Source organism: Sparus aurata, chromosome 21 (assembly GCF_900880675.1).
Source record: "Sparus aurata chromosome 21, fSpaAur1.1, whole genome shotgun sequence".
NCBI lineage: Eukaryota > Metazoa > Chordata > Actinopteri > Spariformes > Sparidae > Sparus > Sparus aurata.
This window is the reverse complement of record NC_044207.1, coordinates 6891009-6913333: the sequence shown is the minus strand read 5'-3', so window position 1 is coordinate 6913333 and position 22325 is coordinate 6891009. Positions and strand designations below refer to the sequence as shown.

Sequence of the window (22325 nt, the reverse complement as noted above, 5' to 3'; positions counted from 1 at the left end):
ATTCTTTTTTGGTTGTTTGCACCAAAAATAAACAAGACAGGGCCAAGCATAGAAATACAATGACTCCATATCACAATCTGCATTAAAAGGGAACCAGTGATCCTCTGGGGTACTTGCTCAAACTCCAGACTACAGAGCACAGTCATTATGCAGCCCTCAGGGTAGACTGGTGATTATAACATCGCCACAATTGTAACATCTCTTTTTTTCTCAAACAAGGCTGTGTAAACGTCGGGACACACATATCATGCAAATAATATTTTGACATAATTCTAATAGCTTTGTGAAATATGATCCGAGTATAACCGAGGGCCGCTCTAGTTTAATTTTGGACAGCATGGCACACTGATCAGGTTTGTCAAAAAAGAACAAGAAAGAAGGTGAAACTTTTTCATCACTTACAAGCAGGCATTGAGCAGATGTTCTGCCCCGGAGTCTCAGGCCTGCTGCGAGTCTACGTTGTGTAAAAGAAGCACCGGGATCTTGACTTTTAGCGGCTCGGCAATTTGATTATTGACTGCTCAGTGCTAGTAGCATGTTTCTTTGTCTGTCTTTATTTCCAGATAATCACGTGGTAATGTGATTTCTGTAACCCCGTTGCATGTAAAGCGATACACTCTCGGCTCTGTCTGTTCTGTTGAGGCGAGCTGTCTGCGAATGTGCTGACGAGGCTCGATATCAACCAGTTTTTGTGGCAGAGCGGGCCGGACAATCTGTTTCTCATCTCCAACTTCAACTTCAGCTGCTGGAGCAGTTCCACTTCGTTAGACTTGACGAGTTGGATAAGACTCTTTTCTATCCTTCCCCTGCGCACACACACACAAACACACACACACACACACACACACACACACACACACACACACACAAATTCTCACATGAGCACAAACACACAACACTCGATACGCACATGCACAAACAAACTCAAACAGATTCACACTTGGAGGCAAATTGCACGTGATCGCACACTTGCAGAAAAGACGTTTTAGTATGCCGACATCTGCTCCTCGTCTGTCTGTAATTGTCTGGTAACTGAACAAGCAGAAGACATTTATCACCCCGCCTCCTCCTCCGAGAGGCTGATGACATCTCCTCCAACACCTCCACCCACACCTCCTCACATCCTTTCTGCTGCCTCCGTTTCGCAGCTGCTCCGCTGTTCACCTCCTCCCCACAGCGTCTCCGCTGTCCCTCCTCCTCCTCGTCATACCCATTCTTCACTCTCGATAATCTGCTCCTCTCACCTCCTCGGCTGCCGTCTCCTCTTTTTTTTTTCCGACTCCCTCCTTATAGCCTCAGCTGCTCCTCGCTTTTTGGCAGAGTGCACTTTCTTCATCTCGTTCCTCTGTCTCCGTCCATCTTTTGTCTAATGACTTCACTCCTGTCCTCACCTCTTTCACCTTCTTCCCTGCCCTTCCCCACTCTCTGGACTGGACTCATGCTTTACTGTCACTACTTGACCTCATCTGTCTCACAACTACAGTAAATTTGGCAGGAGAGAGAAAAAGAGGTCAGATAAGAAAGATATCAAGCAGAAGCTATCTAATTTTTCCACAGACCTATAAAAAAAAAAAAAAAAAGAAAAGCTGACTAGTGTCGCAGACGCACGCTGGTTTCGCAGGATGTCCTATATTTTGTTGTTGGTAGACTTCTGCATTGTACGTAACAATAAACACTACTCACATAACATTAACATATGATACTGATTGCAATACATTCTATCAAATAAAATGTCCTTATTGATGAAACGGTTTGTCTGGTGCCATTGCATGATGTATTTTTCTTATTTAAAATATTAACTCTCTGTGGCAGGGGCCTTTTTCTTTTCCTATCTACCCGTGGTGGCCATCCTGTCCAGCTTAAGTGCCCACTTCTTTAGATTTGAATGACTAATCTCGTGCGGCCAGACCTCCTTCTTGTTAAAGCAAACTGACAGAGGTTGGGAGAAAAATGCTTTGCAGGAAAAAAAAAAAAAATAATAAAAAATAAATAAATAAAGACCAAAATCTTCAAAATCCTGACGCAGCAATTTGAATGCTTTTGATTAAGAAAGTGCTCGCCGCCAGCTAAAAACTCACTGTATCTCTGCCCTTTTCTAATGAGCCATTTATCCAAGCAGTTTCTGCAGATGTTTGTTGCAGTTCAACACAGCTATCTTAAATGACTGGTTTTAAAACCTTTTTGTCAATGACCTTTATTAGATTTTTCATAGTTTGCCAAATAATAACCACGGTAACCACAAAACTGTGCCTGTGCCAATCTGTGTGTGTGTGTCTCACTTAAACACAGAGTGGGACTGTCACACAGTGCAGATACTTTAAACCTGAGTGATAGGCCCATTCCACACATTCAAGTGCACATGTATCTTTGAAAATGGAGAGTTTACGGTTTTAGAAAGGATCTCCACCCATACGGAAACTCCTGTAAATTCACATCACATGACCATTCACATATAAATGCTCAAACCCAGTGTACTGTGCAGGAAGCTGACTGTCCACTCTGTGCACTCTGTGGTTGGTTGCCTAGTTGCTGAAAATACTAAAAGCTCTCTTTAATTTGTACCCACTCTTTACCTATTTACTTCTATTTTCAGTTTCTATTATATGTGTTACAAGTACCGGGGGTTGCAATTTTCTCTAAAAACAGCACAAAAATGATGAGGCAGCGGAGCGCACCTAAGAGAATCATCCATGGACAAGGTTATTTTTAATACAATAATGTCAACATATGTTTATGGCTCTTCCACATATTCACAACTATTTTTTATTTTTAAGTACTTTTTTGATAATACAGCTGAAGAGGGGGACAGGAAACAGGGTGAGAGAGAGGGGGAGTGACACGCAGCAAAAGGAACCAGACTGGGAGTCGAACCCGGACCTGCTGCAGAGTCTCAGCACATGGGACGCACGCTCTACCAACTGGCACCCCAGTATTTTAACAACTCTTTAGAAAAAGGACAATACAACATCCAGTGTACAAACTCAAATACTCAATACAATAATACATACTCCGAGGTCACATTTGCCAAGGATGCCTAATATACTAATAACATGAAATGAGGCAGGTTAAGTGGGCGTCTGCTTCATTGTTTCCAGGAATCTCTCCTTCTGCCTGTCCAGAAGAGAACACTGAAAGCAATGGTTTCTGAATATGACAGACACGATAAAGGACGAGTATGAATCTACAAAACAAAACAAAATCAGCAGGCAGCAGCAACACGGCAACCAATTAAATCATATATAGACCATGGGTAGCATAACATCCTGCAGCTTTAGACTTCCTTCAGCCAAAACACTGCAAACCCAAGGACATACAGTATGACAAGATCTTACCACTGCAACTGATCATCTTGTTTATTCAATAGTGACATGGAATAAAGGACAATAAAAAGCCGTTCAAGAAGGGTATATCAAGCTTAGCATTGCGTACATATGTTTACATATGGTAAAAACTTGTATACAGAGCCAGCACTGTATTTAAGTCTAAGGCTTCAACAGCATTTTAATTGTTATCTATCAGCAATGATCTGATAAGATTTCTATTAAGACATCACCGGATATATTGTTTTTGCAGATTAGAGAGCTTGTTTTCGTATCTCGATGTTATTGAACTCATTATAGAAATAGCACGTTTCTGTTAATACACACGTTTTCTGACCTCTGTTGTCATTGCATTAAGTGATAATTACAGTGATACTGTGAGAAAAAAATAACAATAAGAATCCCTGGTGTATATCTGCTACGGCTGCGTGCTGTGACAGCCTGTCATAAAACGCGGTGATGAAAAAAAAGGTGATAAGGAATAATTAGCTATTAAAGGGTAACAATGTTGCACTTTTAAAAACTAAAAGCCTACGCATTGACTCATTTCCTCCCTGCTGAGACTGTGTATAGGGTGAGTGTTTATTGTTGGAATGTCTATTATTCCTCCTGGTGCTGCTGCATGTCTTCTTACTAGATGTTTAAAACAAGTCACAATGGAACAGTTACACCTGCTTTTAAGATTTAGCTGCCGTGCAGTTTCTCCGTTGGGAATGGTTAATAATGGTTACAGGCAATCGTGTTGGGAGACAATGCCTGCACATTCGATGTGACAATTTCCTGGGCTCTGGTTTAAGATTTTAAACTAAAATATCGAGGCAGTACGTCCTTGGCTGAAAAGTGCAGGACTCTGACAGACCTTTGGAGACCAAGGACAAGTGGAATATTTATTACAGAGTGTACGCAGCCCTAGGCTTAAGGCTGACGATATGACATGTGCTCGGAAAACATTTTATTTCACGGAGTATAACTTCTGAGTTGACATGGGAACAGTGCAACAACAACAACAAAAAAAAAGCAAAAACAAAAAAAAAAAAAAACACAAAAAACACAAAAAACTACCAAACAAGTATGTAGTATGGTATCGTGTTTTTCATAGGTAATCATGGGTCCTTTGTAAAAATTAATCTGGAGCCGATTCTGTCCGGCTGAAAAAGACGTACAAGCATGAACTTGCTCTATGGCTTGAAGATGAATCAAATGTATCAGATGCTAACACTTGGGGATGACGTCTTTGCATTCCAAAACAAATGTGGATAAGAACAAACTAGTTGCATGGCTTTTTGTAAGTCGATTTACAGATATAACAACTGTATATAAAACAGATATAAAACAGATATAAAACTGCTACAGCAGCTTCATGACTCGAGAGTGAAGGAAGTATTCCATCTATTCCTGCTTGTATTCCCTTTTCTACATCAGTGTCTCAACTCTTTTACAACCTAGTGTTAACCTAGTGTTCTTTTTTTCATTTACAATTAATAGTGTGTATTGCTACTATAAGCTCATACTTTGTAACATTTTTGAAAAGTGACACAAAATCTTTGGGATGATGCAATGGTATTTTGGATTATTGCAGAAAATAAAAACAGTGGCCACGTTTATGATACTAACCTGTTTTGTTCAGCAAGATAATCTTCTCAAATGAACCCCAGCGTTATTGTTTATGAAGCAGAAATGTATGAATAGGGAGTGAACTTTGGGCTCTAAACAGTCATCATCACAGTCACATAACATTTACATCGTTACCACTGGGTTTCAGCTCAGCTTAAGTTTTGTAAAGTTAGAGATGGAAAAATGTGCAACTTAGAGGAGTCTCCATGTTCGGTGTAATGATGTTTAAGGTCCCCAGGTCTGTAGGGCCATTTAGCCACTTAGCCCATTTTAAAGACATATGAACACCTGTAGATTCAAACAATGGGGTATGACATATTCTATACTGTAATACAAAATGTGAGAACCTCTTAAGATGATCAGGCTAAGACAGTTGTATTGTTCATAATGTGATTAATCTCTAGACAAACATATGAAAGGAAGGCAGCATGACAAAGAACATGTCTAGTACTAACGAATTAAAAAAAAAAAGGATCTGATACATCTATCTGATACTGATTTCAGGAGATATCACCCAGCAGTTCATCCAAGCAAACAAAATGTCTAAATGTTGACTATACAAAAATCACCGCAACACAGATGCGTAAAATAAGGCAAAGAGAAAGACCGATATAGAAAGACGCTTGTTGCATAATTCCCAGCTGGTAACCAGGCAGGGCAGGTGGTGCTAATCTGAGGCCTGCGTGTTGTGTGCGGGTGTAGAGGGGTTGCGGAGGTCAGGCCGAGTTGCTAATAATTTCTCCCGTGTCTTTCCTGCTCTTCCTCACTGCTGTCCTCCCCCTCCTCCTCTGCTCTGCTCTCCTCCCCCGGAGCGAGACTTTCTCTGCTGCTTCTTTGTTAAAATGACAGCCCCTAATAGAATAAATAAGGCACCTATTTTTACCTGGCTGCTGGCAGGGCGATCACACTTACACACATACCAGCACGCAACGCTGCGCTGGAGCTTGCTCGAGAGCTGACACCTGACTCGGTGGGGGAGGGTGCTGAGGTTGAGGAAGGAGGTCATTGTGATTTAATTGAGAGAGAAGGTAAGGAGGGTGGTCAGAGGGTCAGAGCCACAGTCAGGGAAAAAAAAAAAATGGCCAGAAAGGAGATAGATTGATCCAGGAAACAATAGGACGAGATGATTGTCTGAGTGAAAGTGTTTGCTGTAGACCTTTGCTTGTGTCAGACATTTCCATCTGTGCGGGGTATTTTCAATTTGATCTGACATTTAACAGTTTAACAAGCTCCGTAATGTCACCTTTAGGTGTTTTTGAAGCACATTCGAATTTTAATTGCCGTTGGAGTGTTTTGACAGAACTCCACAGCATCTAATTATTTTGAAGCTGTTTTCAAGCAAACTGGTCTTCGCAAAATTTTCCATGTGACAGTTCACTAAGTGAGCCAGACATGGGTGAAACTAAATAAGGCTAATCATATTCCCATCCACTCTGCGTATTTTCTGAAGGCATGTCGAGATGTCTTTGGCACTACATGCATTTTTAGGAGTGCTTTCAATAAGTTTGGAGGCACTTCTTGAAACATCTTTAAACAGCCCACACAATATTTGTGACTCGGGTGAGATTCTTCTCATAAGGTCTGAGACATCTAATGTCGAGAAAACAGTATGATGCTGCCTCATGTAGTTTTTTTATTCTTTTTTAATTTCATTTTTGTAAATAAACAACTTCAATTATAGTGCTTTCAAAAAAAGTTCACAAATGGGTGCAACATCTGAGAAAATGCCAATATAAACAATCATTGTAATGTGGTGAAGCCTGGTGCAGCTCCCCTGAAACAGTGTTCCTGAGATTTGGTGACTGTGATGGCCATCATTTTCATACACATCAATTTATCCAATGACTCATCGCGAACAGTATGAAAACATCTCCATCTCGAATGTGCCATCCTGTCTGCATATTCTAGACTCTTCTTTTGTTAATTGAGGAATACAAACTGCAGTGCACTAAGCAACTGCAAAAATCTTTAACCTGATGAAACCAGGGCGACCAACGATGTAGGTCGACTGTGCAAGCAGCTCGGTAAGACCCATATTTACATTTGCAGTTATGAACGACCTCTAGTGGTTGTAGTAATTACAGGGGCAGCAGAGGAGGAAGTCAGTGAGCACCAAAATCTGCAGAGGGAGGACTGGGTAGACAGTTAGGTTAAACAAGCACAGGACTTTCATTCAGGAGACAACTGTTCCAAGACGTCAACAGTGAGTTGTTTACTTATGCATTAGGTAACTCAAGTAAGGTGTATTGTGTACCAAAATGTACAACTTAAGTTACACAAATAACATACTTGTTTTAAACTAAGCCACAATGTTTTCCTCAACCTAATTGTGATAAAATGACTAGGTTTTCACTATGCCTGTCACTGGTTCACTGCAACAGTCATATTGTTTTGGGAACAGTTATCATTATTATTATTATTATTATTATTATTATTATTATTATTATTATTATTAATAATAATGCACAGCAGTTCCAAAATACTACCTCTTGAAGCTGTATTACACAATATCTGCCCACCTGGGGGCAGCAGAACAAACCCTGAACACAACACTGACTATTCCCCATTACACACAAACACAGAGCAACATTAGTACTCATCTGGGGTCATATCTCTGTGATGATTTTGAGTCCAATATTTACTCTCCTTTAAGCTCTGTTTTATTCACCAATTCTTATTCGGCTCCTTGGCTGCTATATGCTCCACTTTTGGGGCTTTTCCATTGGCATTTTGGCCATGCTGAATCAAGCTGCACCACGCTGATTAGCAACTCTGTTGCTGGATTAAGCATGCCAAGTTGAACCGAGCAGTGCAGAGAAGGACCATCTCCGGAATGCGGGACAAAGTGTCATCAGATTGCTTTTGTCAAGAATTGGTTCTACAAAAATAAAGACTGATTGATTGATTGCCTGATTGATTGACTGATTGATTGAACTCATGTTTGTGCAGGAGACGAGTGAGGAGGACGTTTTTAAAAGTCTCCATACTTTAAAGCTTCTACACCTATCTCTTCAGTTGCTCTCCTGCGTCTGCGTTTGTACTATGTCCTTTTAATTTTACCAACATTTCTTGACTATACCACTTCAAAACAACAACAACTTTTTAATGATTAAATAATGACGGACATTATCTATGAAGAATTTAGAGGAAATGAAATGTTAGAAGAGCTTTGTTAGGAGCAATCCTTGATCGTACCGTGAGAGGAACATTATTTACAGCATGTCGTTATCCAAAGACACACCATCGAGCCCTGTTGTGATGGAAATCAGATCCTCGCCGCGCTGAACTGAAATGCCAAGTCAAGCAGAGCCAGCACATGTATAAGGAAAAGACTTTTATGATCAATTGTAAGTCGCTGACTTTGTCTACTGCTTGATGATGGGCAGGTAGCCTGCAGTGAGTTTATCAAGGCTTTGTCACTGAAACAGCTGGCAGCTGCTGGAACCGAGGCTGATGAGAGCAGTGACAGTGACCGCACAGTTCCAAAACAATGACTGAGAAGACACAAAAACCTTCCATAGAACACAGGAAAACTGAAAAGTTGGGTGATAATTGTCAGACTTTGTTACAACAGGGGATGGTTCTCGCATTAGACATCTGACTCACTGTCGGTATGAGAATATTAATGAGTGCAGCTTCAAATATTAAAGTGCCAGTACATTATTTGTGGCCGCAGAAAGTGCAGCAACACACCAGTAAATCAGAGGAAGAGTTAAATGACAAGCATTCGTCACCATAACCAATTCCATACAGATTGTATGAACTGCGCTAAAGCTGCTTCTAACAGTCTGTAAACATCTTTAACCTCTTGATCAAATGTGATCCCTGGATGTAATAAACCCCCGCCACATGAACGGAGCAGCAGTAGCTTTCTTGCCGTTCGTGTCTGATCTGTGGCGCGGTAATTGAGGTCATGTGTCTGACAATAAGAAACTCATATCACAACCTAGCGTAGGGAAGAAAGTGCTATTAATCACCCAGACAAGGCATCACGGCCAAACACACACACACACCCGCACTCACACACTGGCTGACCACAGTTAATGAGCTATGGCCACATCTCTACAAACATGACTGATACAGCGATGATAGTCAGGCAATGTGTATGTGTTCATATACGTGTGTGTGTGTGTGTTGTTTCAGAGTTCCTGGGTCATTAGGAAACAACTGGCGTAGGTCTTCAATTAACTTTACAGACCGCGGCATGCCGCGTGCTCCTTTCACAGACCGGGCGCTGGTCTGCTGAGCTACAATTCACAGTCGATGCACAAAATATCACAGTCGCTGGCACGCTTTTTTATTGATTTTGTATTAAAGTGAAAATCCACGCTGGAGAAGTGGTTGTTTTAGGTAACAGTGCAATTTTGTATTTATGAGAATTCACAAAAGCTTTCCCCACACAGTCATTGATTTAGTATGAAATCGTATGAAGCGGAAATCTGCAATTCATACAGATGAAGAGCTTTGAGCTGCTTAAGTGACACATAGGAAGTGAATGTAACAAGCTTGTCTGTTTTCGCTAACGGAAGACCACGGCTCTCTACAGAGCGGCAAAATTAACCTTCAAAGTACTTCAAAAACATACACTATCCATCTTTTTTCTGTAAATCAGTCTAAATCTGATGTATAATTATTAACTATATACATAAATAAGCCTGACATGTGCCAGTAGCAGCCGTGCCCGTGCCCCGGGCAGCTAAGATGCAGAGAATGATCAGCCTGGCTTCTCACTGAATATGGAGGGAGGCTGCAGTCGGGCACATCTTGTATTTGGAGCAAAGGGTGAGGACATGGATCATCAAACTCTCCTGTGAGCTCATTACTCCCTCCAAAAGGCCAGGACGTTTCCAAGAAGCCAGGAAGAGATTAAGAAAGATGACTCTGATTTCAAGTTCTTTGCCAATGGAATCTATTTCATTTTCTAGAAACGGATGGTCCTGGGCCAGGTTGAAACAGTTACCCACTTAGATTGAATCATTTCAGATCTTCACAGCCCGATGTAATCACCATGCCCTGTCTGACAGGAGAAACAGATTGTGGATAGATTTTGACCGGTTCAGAAAATCTGATCTTTCAGTCCCGCACGGGCTTAATCCGATGTTTTTATTGTGGCTTTGACGTGTTGGCAGATAACAACAGGAACGTAGGCTGAGGAAAACATGGCCTTCTGTAAAGACAGCGGCCACGGGAAACAAGACAAAGGCAGGAAGGGGGGAGGGGGCCGTCGCACTGTTACATTCACAGCCTGGTCAATGGCAATTAGCGAAGTGAAAAAGCAGTGCCAGTAATATGAATGACATGAAAATTCTACACAATTATATGCACTATGAATCACAGTAGAGCTGCAACGAATAACCGATTAATCTATTCGCCGCTACCTGTTATATTGATCGGCAACGATTTTGATAATGAATTGATCATTTTGAATCTAAATTCTCTGATTCCAGCTTTTCAAATGGAAAAACGGTAAAAAACGGTAAAAACCCCAGGGTTGCTTCCTTTTTATCAATCGAACGGTAAAAAAGGTACATGAGTAAACAGTCAGTATATATATTTGATTAGGCAAGATTTTGTGACAGCTATGTCAATTAGAACTGCGCTTTATCTGACAGGATCGTTTTCTAACTTCCATGACAGAAAATAACTATACAATTTGTACAAATCACAGCAGAACTATATACAAAGTTCTGAACATGTATTTCAATTTGGTTAGTTGAGTTAGGTGATTCTGAAAGTGCATCCTTGCCTATACACGAGTTTCATAGTTTTGCATGTTCAGCTGACCCTCTATGGACCGGCTAAAGACAGGTCATGCCAGCAATTAACTGGAATTAATTGGGAATAAAGACCAACTGAACGATACCTCTATTTTCTCTAACACTGATAACACAGGACACAATCCTAAATTTATCTTGATTTTTTCATGTACAAATCTACAGCGGATGCCCCACTAACACTAATCCTGCAACTTGTAAATTATTATAGCAGCTTTAAAGTCACTGTGATACACAAACTTGTTACTTCTCATATACGGGCCTTTCATGTTAAAAAATACATCAGAGGTAAAGTCATAAAGGTGTGATTTCAGCAAATACATTGTTTGAGATTACATATGATTGAATGATTACACACCGCCCTACCATATTACAAGTTTACAAATAATGCTTCAAGTATGACTGTGCTCGGACAACATCATACGGCTGCATTTGTTTTACCTTCGTATTGAAACTTATTGGAAGTGACAGACAGGATGAAGTATGGACACGAGTCCGCATTATATATAAACACATAATGATATAAAGTTATGTTGAAGTCAGGGGGCCTTTTTTTCTGAGTATACGTCTTAAAGTGAAACTCTCGCCAGAAAGCAACCAAGGCTTGATTTGTGATTGAATATGAGTCAAACCTTCATGTAAAAGCATCATTCCAACGAAACAGGCACTTTAAGATTTACCGTAGTTTCGTTTTCGGGCAAGCTAATCGCAGGCAAAATCGCTATTTTTAAAACACTAAGAAGGCTCGACACAACATGAAACTTTGCTCGTAGCATCACCAGGGTCTCTACACATGAACATGAGCACTGAGAACATTATTTGTGTACACAGAGTTTACTAAAAAGAAGGTTTTTGAACTACTCACATTAAACGTGCCTCTTTTGTCTTTTACAAGAATTTGACTCATCTTCAATCACAAATGAAGCCTCGGTTGCTTTTTGGCGAGAGTTTCACTTTAAAGAATTCGACCCAATTAGCAGCCAGTAGTGGCTAAAGTAAAGGACTTAGTCACTACAGCCGCGATGAAGTTTACAAGGAAGAGGCTGAAAAACAGGAGCACTGAATTCCTCTGATTGTGTTGAATCGTTTAAGCATTGTCTGCAAGCTATGTGTCAGAGGCGGCTGAAAATGAAGAGTAATGCACTTTTCACGGGGGTGGGAAAACTCAGTCATCTAATGCCATCTGTCAGCGCAGAGGTAACTGGGAGTGAACAGTGCAGCGCAGCAGGGGTGTCCTTGGACAAAGTGAGGGAAGGAAGGAAAAAGTGGCCGAGGCAAACAAAGGAAACGGGTATGGACAGTTTAGAGCCATTGAAGTGAAACGGTGGGGAGAGGCGGGCTATTACTTATCTCTGCTGCTACTAACTGGGGAAACAAGAACAGGTGAAAAAAAAGATGGATGGCTGACATATGGTGGCATTTGGAGTAATAAAACAAAAAAGCAAAGACATTTTGCTTCTTTGATTGTTCATTTAAGTGCTTCAAGTGCTTCTGGAGAGTGATTGTGTAGTTTACAGTAACTGCTTTAGATAGAACAATACTGATTATAGTGCAAAGCCACACTATGAGCGACACGACACACACTCTCCTTCGATGTGGCACTCCAACAGAAGGTAAATGCGCTGTGGCATTACAATGCTTGTAGTGTGTCACATGTCTAGTGTAGACAACAAACAGATGCAATATGCCACCATAATTAGATCTTTGTAATGAAACAACTGAAGAAAACGCAAAGCTGTCATTTACATGGATGAATCCGGCTGAATTATATTTAACTGAAGTGCTGCTGCGCATGAACGCTTACGGGAACTCGTACCTGGAAACAGATCATTGAACAAGGATCATCTGTCTGGTTATTAAATATGCAAATTAAGAGCTGTTAGTTCAGCTGAATTCACAACTAAGCGCGTGTGTGATGAAGAATTATTTGTCGGTGCGCATGAGTTTCAACATTTCTAAAATGTATTTACTGGCGAGCAGGGACGTTTGAAGTGATCAATACTGCAGATGACAACAACCAATCAGAGAGCTTGTTACATCGGCTAATGTGCATTGTTTTACCTCGTTTACCAGCTCAGCGACCAAAGTGTCACGGAGAGGCTAAGTGGAGAGGCTACATGACTGAGCAAATCAAATAGCTAATGGGAAAAGGAAAAGCAGCGGGTGGATGGAAATGCAGATAGAAAAGCAAACTACCTTTTTTTAATGTCTGATTAAAATCTGTATTCTTAATTCAATTTCTGAATTCAGCTATTTATTTGTCTCTTAAAACTGCATTTACAAACAGATTTTTAAATTCATTCATTATTTATTTATGGATTCATTATTGTATTTGTAAATGATATACGTATTGGCTTATTACTGAATGTCGTTTTTGTAAATCCCTTTTTAAATTTGAACAATTTATTGATTGATTGATTACATGAATCAATTGATCATATAATTATGTTAACAATTCCTCTTTATACTGGCCATTAAAATGTCAAACAATACTTTGTAATTTAGTCTCTTTATCAATAGCTTAGTACTTTTATTTGTAAACTAATTAACTAATGCCTTTTTTTATTGTGCAATTAAAGAATAATTTGTAAACCTTTGTTATTTATACCTATAGGTATTGTACAATTAGTTCAATGCTTTATTAATATTCCCATGACTAACAGAATTTCAAGATTATCCTGGCAGAACACCTGTTCTTAAGTCCTGAACAGACTTAGAAAATGGATCAGCAGAATTGTTATTTTATTAGCTATCAAAATGCTGCAGACACATGCATGCTGTGAGGGTGAAGGAGGGCTCAGGGGTTTAAAAACAACATCCCTGCTGTGGGGCTGTGGTTTGAAAAAAAAGGGTTTTTGCCACTAACCTGTAGTGATAAATCTGCAGAATACGAATTAAGAAAAAGTCTGAAGCAGAATCTAATCAAACACAGAAAATATTATCAGAACAAAGATGTGAATCTTATCAGACACTTGATACCGGCTTTCAGTATCTACGCACACATTTCAGTCAGCACTAAAAACTATTGCTGTTAAATACACAAACCTTGAAATGAGAAGTGCTAGACTGTGTTTTTGGTGACCTAAACCCCATAAAAGATCTACCAAGCTAATCAAAATCACAAGGGGTTCTACCATAAAGAGAGAGAGAAAAAAAAAAGAAAACACCTGATGGTTGAAGGGCCTCGGGCATTTCTTAAAGACTGCCACACTGGGAGCCCATTACACTTCCCTACAACAGGGTACAACCAAAAAAGAAAAGAAAAAAAAAGGGATACAAGAGAAGAGCTTTGTAAAAGAGGTCCCATGTGAGGTTTAAGTATTTCTCCTGGCAAGCATTTACTCTGCAGCTGAAGAATAATCACAAGTCCTGCCAATTCCAAATGTGTAACAACACACACACACACACACACACACGCACACACACACACGCACACACACACACACACACACACACACACACACACACACACCCACAGCATTATAAGCTGCCTCTGTGTATTTTGTGGGGGTGACAGATAATACATCTGTAGAGTCAATGAACGTATGAATAACTGCAGGAATTAAACTGTTCCTCAAACATCCCACACAGCCATAAACACGTGCTCAATTAACCTCTGTTGCTCAGGCCAACAATTACTCATTTGCCATTCGTGAATATAATTGTAAAGAGATGCACTCAATTTCTTGAGAGTATGTGTCCTACCTTTGCTGATGTCCTGGTACTCAAGCCACAGCTGTCTCTGGACCTGTTTGTTGGGGTACCAGATGGTACAGGACTCCTGGAAGCCGTACACCGCCTCCTGCACATAGTGGTTCCCAAACTCCCTGAGGATGGAGACAAAGTCGCTCCGCTGCGTCGCCCCGTCCAGAGAATGGATGGCTGAGCTGAAGGCTGGGTAGATAGACGATAACAAATATTGAGGTGACTGCTTTGGGTTGAAGACAAAACAAAAAAGGGGGAACAAAAAAGGGAGTTCGGGGTTAAAGAGAAAATATAGGAAGGTGTTTTGCTTGCTCAGCCACTCCCTATCTTCTGATACACCCTGAAAATGTCTTCTAAGAAGTAGGTATTTATGATTTTTGTTAGCCGTAAGGAAATAAATAAATAAATAAATTATATATATATATATATATATATATATATATATATATATATATATATATATATATATATATATATATATATATATATATACATATGCTTGATCCTCAGACACACACGCACACACACATACATGCCACTTGTGTCGCTGTGTTCCAGAGACATGTCAGAACGACTGAGGGGCTAAGGGTTACTGTCTCCCTCTTTATTTAGACCAGGATAAGTGGCAGTAAAAACCCCAGGGTTAAAGATTCTTTTTATAACTAATTTACACGGCGGATTTCCCTGAGGGAATTTGTGTCCTAGCAGAGACCTGAGCTGAAATGACAGATTTTTACCCACACGGTGGGACACAAGGACTGCTATAAACCAGTATATATAACTCTGTCAAGAAGACTGTATATTCTTAGAGTAATGGTGACTTCATCGGAGACAATTTCCCCACAAATGTTAGTGGGTTCACTGACTACGCTGCAGAAGTATAACATAAAGTCCATGAGAAAGCATGTTTGATATGATACATTGACCAAAGTATAACAGAATGACCGTGTGCTCACTGGACTTCTCTCTCAGCAAATATTGGAAAGCAAATGTGCAATAGCAATTTATCATTATCATTTCCAGAAGAAGCAGTATTAATATCTCAGCACTCACGCTCCGCTTGCTCTTACTTCTCCCCTAAAATTAAATTAGGAGGCCACTGAAGTGAGAGACAGAGAGCGCAGTGAGGATGAGAGATGGGGGCTTTGCTATCAGATGTAAAAATCAGTAGCCTCACCCCTCCGGTGGCTGTTGAAATATGATGAGCTAAAGTGGGAAATGGGAGTAAAAAAAGAAGGAGGCTGCCGAGTCGCTCCTGAGTGAAGGGGAAACAGAAACTGTATCCTCGGCAGACGTGGCAGCCACTTCCAAACCACAGCAGCACCATTGGAAACGCATTAGAGGTGACATGGCTGTATTTACAGTAGGACAGCTGCACTTATCAGAACGGAAACTATTTAGGATGGATTTATGAATAATGCATGCACTCTAAAGACAACAAAAATCCAAATTATGAAATGACACTCTTCTTCAAGCCATGCAAAATGATTGAATGCAACATTTGCACAGCTTTTACTTTACCCTGAAACAATGCCAACAGAACGAGTCAAGTTACGGGGCGAGGCAAATAAAAAGAAAAAAAGGCAGATGTATTTTCATGGAATAATGCATTTAGTGCCGAGAAACCCGTCAGGAAATATTCAGTATAATCCCCGACATGTCAGCAGCCAGGAGCAGCCTTCAGAAGAAGTATTGCTTGACTAAATACCTATCCACAGTTATCTTACTCTGTGAAGTTTCCGTGGCAGGCACTGTCAGAAAGCCTTGGTCTTGCTATGGGTACAAAGCTTTGTGATATGTGACAGGCTATCAGAGACAGAGAAAAAGACAAGGAAAATAAAGTGAAATACAAATTTCTGTGTGACCTGCTTTCTATTCATCCACTAATGTATCCATCTATCTGTCTCAATATCCATCATCATATGTGCACGTGACATCTACTTTTTACTGCTAAAAACAGTCTCACAAAAAAAAAAGTCTCACAAATCAAAGCACACATGGATATGACAAAGTCAGACCCTGGGTAGCGTGTCTTTGAAATATCTCTTTTTCTTCAGTCGTTTTTTTTTTTTTTTTTTTGCAAAATACCAGACAGAAAATAAATCATTGAACATCAGAAAAAATAGAACTTAAATGCAAAAAAAGAGAGAAAAAAAACAATTTAGTGAGAAAGGAAATACTGCCAGAGCCATGTGGTTTATTCAGAGAAGTAAGCATTACATTTAAGGGACAGCAGCCCTTAACACAAAAGCATCTGTGTTAAATCAAAACCATTACTACTATTGGTATTATAGATGCATTTTCTAAATAAAGCAGAGCTAGCTGTTGGGGAAGGGGAAAGTAAAAATGGCAGAGAGAAAAAACTACATATTGGGCATTTCAAGTGTATAAAATTGCAGGCCAAAGCTGATGACGAAGGCAGGGTGTTCTTGAAATTAATGACTGATTTACAGTGGCAGAATATACACAAAGTTCCAATTTTAAAGGTTGCCACTGCACTCTGAGCAAGCGGTGCTTTATTCTATATGCTAGTGTCAATATACAGAAGAGTGGGTCATGCTTATTATATATATATAGTTTAATAAGTTTAGGTGAATATCCATCGATTTCGTACATGTAGAAAAAACAACCTAAGAAAGTGGGATTCCTAGATATGTCACTTTATCTGGATCCCCACAATAAAGTTAATGGGGTCTATTCTGGGCTAACACCCATCCTCCTCCCAAGTTTCGTGGAAATGCGTTTAGTTGTTTCTGTGAAATCCTGCTGACAAACCAACCAACCTTTAAATGGACACAGGAAAACATAACCTCTTTGGTGTCTAGTGGAGTTTCTTATTTGCACTCGTTGAAATTGGGCTGCACCACTTTCTTTTGAAAAGGAAGACAAAAATAACTAATCCATCATCGATCAGTATCATGAGGAAGTGGAATAAAACACTCATTTCGTAAGGTTCTTGTGTAACGGAAACATTGTCCACCACTCCAGTAAATGGGATGAACCTTAGATATGACTTGGCAACAGGAGATAAACTAGTCTGCTCAGCTCATTGAACCGTTCAACTCAGCTGTTATCCAGACAGCCAACGTCATGCTGGCGAGATTCAAAGCAAATAATATTGCATGCGGTCGACAAACAGAAAATATGATTTCATAGCATGTTTAAAGAACAAGACAAGCAAGCTAACCAGCCAGTCGCTGTCCCTAATGTGTGGAGAGTCACACTTAAAGTCAGCTTACCCAGCTTTTTAAAATCAAACCGGATTTACTCACCTTTTTTCTAAGTTATCCCAAACTTGTTTTGGATAGTTCAGCCAGTGGACTCTTTAGTTACCTACTTTTTATTTCACCACAGCCCAGAGTGTAGGCTACTTGTTGCAGCTTGTATGTTACAAGTGCCACCAATTGGTGTTCAGAGGGTGATGCACTCAGAGACTACACAACTGTGTTGTACATAAGATAAAGATGCTTAGATTTTTATTTTTTATTTCATCAATTTCAAGCATCGGCGTGTCTACAACCAGCTGATTCTGATGCTGCTCATTCTAGATACGGGATACAGTGCATACATTTAGAACTTTAGAACAGGCTTTTTTACTGGAACTAATTGAAGATTTTCAGAGATGTCCATATATTAAAAGCTATTTCACACATTTCAGCCAATTAAAACCACAAACCATCACCCAAACAATGGTATAAGCAAAGGGGAATTAACCTCTCTGATGAAATAACTATATCTGCGGTCGAGTGCATTTTCCCTTTTGGTTGAAGCAAGAGTCTTAGTGTTTCTGCAGTTGATTTGTTATCTTGACATGACAAAAGCGTCTCAGGGGTGAAAAAATCAATGCTCCTTGTCTGTCAAGTGTCCTATTGAACCATATACTATTGGGAGGTAAGTAACCAGTCTGCTCATCTAAAAAAAAAAAAAAAAAAAAAAAAAAGTCATAGCAGAGTTTTATTTAAACCTCCACCAAGGGAATTCCTCCACAGTGAAAAACAGTTCTGCAGAATATCTGTGAATGTCTTGCAGACCCTCACCTCACCCCCATTGTGCTCACTACTCTGCCACACAATCCACTGTGACTGTGGTCAAGACGTGTCAGCCTGTTAAACCTATGATCAGTCGCCTTCTGCTCTCTGAGATCATCTCTGTTTTCAGATATGCTGACATTTAAAAGGATCCGTGTTGTGGTAGAAATGACTAAAAGTCTTTACTAGCATCGAGGGCTCGACCTTCCCAGGGCTCCATTTACACGCTTAAAGTCCGAGCCGGTGTTTTGAGATTAACACTCTGGAGATTGATTAGGAAAAGCTCTGTTCTGTGGGGAGATAAACAGTGTTTTAGTCTGTTTGTGCCTGTAGACGGAGGGCTGAAATAGAGGGAAAATAGGTATGTTTATACAATGGCTTAGTGTGAATGTACTCTTGTTCTAAAACAATCTCATTTGTAAATGATCAAACCTTTTGTAATATTACTGTATGTTTTTAGGTTATACTGCAGTAAATTATAACGCAGTCGTATAAGTCATATTAAAGTCGTGTTTATAATGTTGATAGTGATTATATATCCCGTTTATAGTTACGGATTAAGACATATCAATATGTAACTTCCAGATTATTTTGTACAACATTTTACAAGGAATGTGTTGTGTTTAAGGGCTCCAAAAACTCAAATGTAAAAAGCAGGAAAATATTTTACAAGCATACATTACCCATCTTAATTAACAGTGATTAGCAAGTATACATTCTGTACTGTATGTTCAACCTAGAAAACTATCTGTTTCAGTAGACGGGTTCCAGATGAGCTGCGCCCTCGGCTGGAAAGCAAACGAGATCAGCAACAGGGGTCAGAGAAAAAACAAACAAACAAAAAAAAAAAAAAAAAAACTGGGGTCAAGGCAGACAGTTCTCCACCAGCCTTCAGCCTGTACAGCAAGTCCCAGAAACACCCACATCACTCTAGATCTGATTCCGATTTATTAAAATGTTATCCGACACATATCGTTTGTACGCAGTCCAACTGTTTTACAGGGTAGCCTATTAAAATGCTATACAGTTGATCTGTGACTTCTGTTCAATGATTCAACATCCGTTTTACATAAATCCTCATGTAAATCAGCTTCATATCAATTTGCTGCTGTATATAAACCAGCTGAGCATTGTGTGCTTCTCAAACTACATAAAGAAATAAAAAAAAAAAAAAAAAAAAAAAAAAAACAGCCAGTCAAACACAGAGGAATAAATTCAAGGCAATAGCTGTCCTTAATGGTCAGTCTTGGCTTCACATATATTATCTTAAGAATTCTCATAATCCAAATCCAAGAAGTTTTTGTGTTGCTGCATCAGGTTGAATTAAATAAATTCTGTATTAACATCGAACACAACGTCACATTGTGTTCAGTTTGTTATATGAATGTAGGCTGTTTAATCTGTCTGACGACTAAATGTCTCTATAGAACGTCATATTGTTGAATCAACACCTGATATTTTAGATCAGATAAGAGCCGGGCATTACACTGAGACTGTATTGCACTGTATGCGCTGCTGACAACAGACCTCCAAAAAACATGAATTTGTTTTGGTCACAGGCGATGGCAGGTCCCATCAGTCTTAAATCATCTCTGACATTTGCACATCTCTAACTGCCTTTAGACAATCTTTACATCTCTTTAGGGCTTTTATGTTTTATATTCGGTAAAGTAAACATCCATTCCTTCCCTGGCTGCAATGTGTTTGCACTGTGAGGCAGTAACCTAACTTTAGCACACTTATGAGGCTCTTGACTGTTTCAAGTAAACAGCAGAAAACTTTTTTTGGACTGCTAATGGAGAACTCTGTTTATGTTGTTTATTTATTTATTTATTTATTTATCTATTTATTTATTCATGCATTTTGGTTTGCACACATCTGTCTTCATAAGCACCTCGTGGATAAAGTCTGCCCAATGGACATTAAACATCATTATGAGTTATTACGCAATTAACTAAGGAGTGGAGGTTGTAATTATAACAGTCAGTAGGTGCTATGTCTTTTAGCTCCATGTGCCTCTTGTTTGGTTGTGCCTCTTGAGCAGCTTTTTAGCTTGTGCCCTTTTCAAGTGACATTTTCGCTAATTTGCGATTAAAGGGAACTTGACCCTCAGTCTTTTAATGCCTCTTAGGGTTCTCCAAGCACTGTGTCTGAACAGCACCACCACAATCAGTCCATAATTGACTGTTTAAACAAGGGTTTAATTTGATGCAATGGACCCAACTTGAACCTTTTAGCAACGCAATACAGTGTTAACAGCAATGTGCCCCCTGGCGATGGTCTTTATATGTTCAAGAACTGTATCACCATGAAAGTGCTTTTGCTGCTGTTGAGAACACATTTAGAATTGTGTGTGTTTTTCAGCATACACATTCTTCTGTTACAATTTAGCAACACAATCACCAGAATAAATGATGGCAAAATATCTTTCTGCAAAACCAGAGGTAAGTAAAACCTTTCAACTCAAATTTTCTATTTGTCCCAAGGCCATGTAAACAGAATACTAGTTGTGTCACCACAAACATGGTCTGCTGCCACAAATACAGCTGGAAGTTCCCAAGGTTTCCTCAACAATATCTGTTGGTGCCAGGCTACACATTTTGAAACTCCATGGTCTTATACCAAAAATATTCATTTTTTTTTCACACTTACACAAGCTGAAAAGTAGATCTAAAAAGCGGTCACTGGCATGCAACCTTGTCACCTGTAATTGTACCACCATCGCCACCACTTCCCGATAAAGGAAAGTTGGGTCATAAATGTGTAATGCAAACACCGTATGACAAGTTTGGTACAGTATGGCACATAGCCTATGACATGTACGTATGGACATATGTAGTGTTGGCAGAAACTTCATCAACATGTTTGCATGATTTCTAAGTATTTAAATTGTATCCTGGCGACTAAATTAAGTGCATGTAAAGTGTTTAAAACAGCTAAAATCAGTTTGACATTGGAAGATGAGTAAAGACGTCCGTACAGTATCTTTCAGCGCCGAAGATATAGCCAGCCCAATCAAAAGAAGACAGTCTGCCTCTTAATCATTTTGCTGATCAAAAATGAAAATTAAATAAAGTACCCAAGCTGTTATGATGAGCTGCTAACCTTGATGTGTCATATTAATTATGATGTGATAAATAATTGATAGCTGATGATGTTGTTTTTCTCCACAGAGAACGGGAGAGTTTATGCCACAGACACCGGGGCATGTTCTCCTCCAGCATAAATAAACAATCAGTAATAACAAATGATATATATATATATTTATATATAATTAACTGCCAGAAGCGTGGAGTGATTTACCTTGAGAGAGGACCCACTGATTGAGTTTGACATGGTACAGCACAGAGCGGAGACTCCAGTGCTGAACAAGGGGGTAGCCAGTCACCTCGCTGTAGTTTACCATACCTGCAATAACACACACACACACAAAAAAACACTTTTACTCATATGGATGCAGTCCTGGGTGATCGTTAAAAAGAAGGCTCATGGTAGCTCAGCATCACATCTGTAGGAGCAAACAGAAAAATTACAATATCAATGTGCTATTTACTCCTATAGTGGAGGAAATTGCAGTCTTCGGTTTCAGATCAAAGGGTGGCCCTACACCTTATTCTTGTTTACTTTACCTGAAGAATCAGGCAGAATATTTGATACATATTAATATTATATTAGATGACAGGAGAGAGAAGCAAGTCTGCAGTGTTGGATCAAAGTGGCGCCCTATCTACAGCTCTCCCTCCCCGGAAAACACACAGGAAATGGCAACATTAATGTGGAATCTTTTCTGAGGAGGCGATATAGTCAAAGGCGGGCTGAAGCCGTCTGTGTTTGAAGATTATGAAGGCCACTCACTTGAATACGCAGCACATTTTTCGTTTTCA

At 39.7% G+C, this 22325-nt stretch overlaps 1 protein-coding gene across 8 annotated transcripts in view; it reads right to left on the bottom strand.

Annotated features, from left to right (window-relative positions):
- The window catches only part of astn1 (astrotactin 1), a 422909-nt gene that overhangs the window by 150057 nt on the left and 250527 nt on the right, over positions 1-22325 (bottom strand). For all 8 annotated transcript variants that reach the window (XM_030401856.1, XM_030401857.1, XM_030401860.1 and 5 more), the window contains 2 exons: positions 21745-21849; positions 14414-14602 (listed from right to left, as the gene is read on the bottom strand). In XM_030401856.1, the coding sequence (XP_030257716.1) occupies positions 14414-14602; positions 21745-21849 (294 nt within the window). The remainder of the gene's footprint in view (positions 1-14413; positions 14603-21744; positions 21850-22325) is intronic.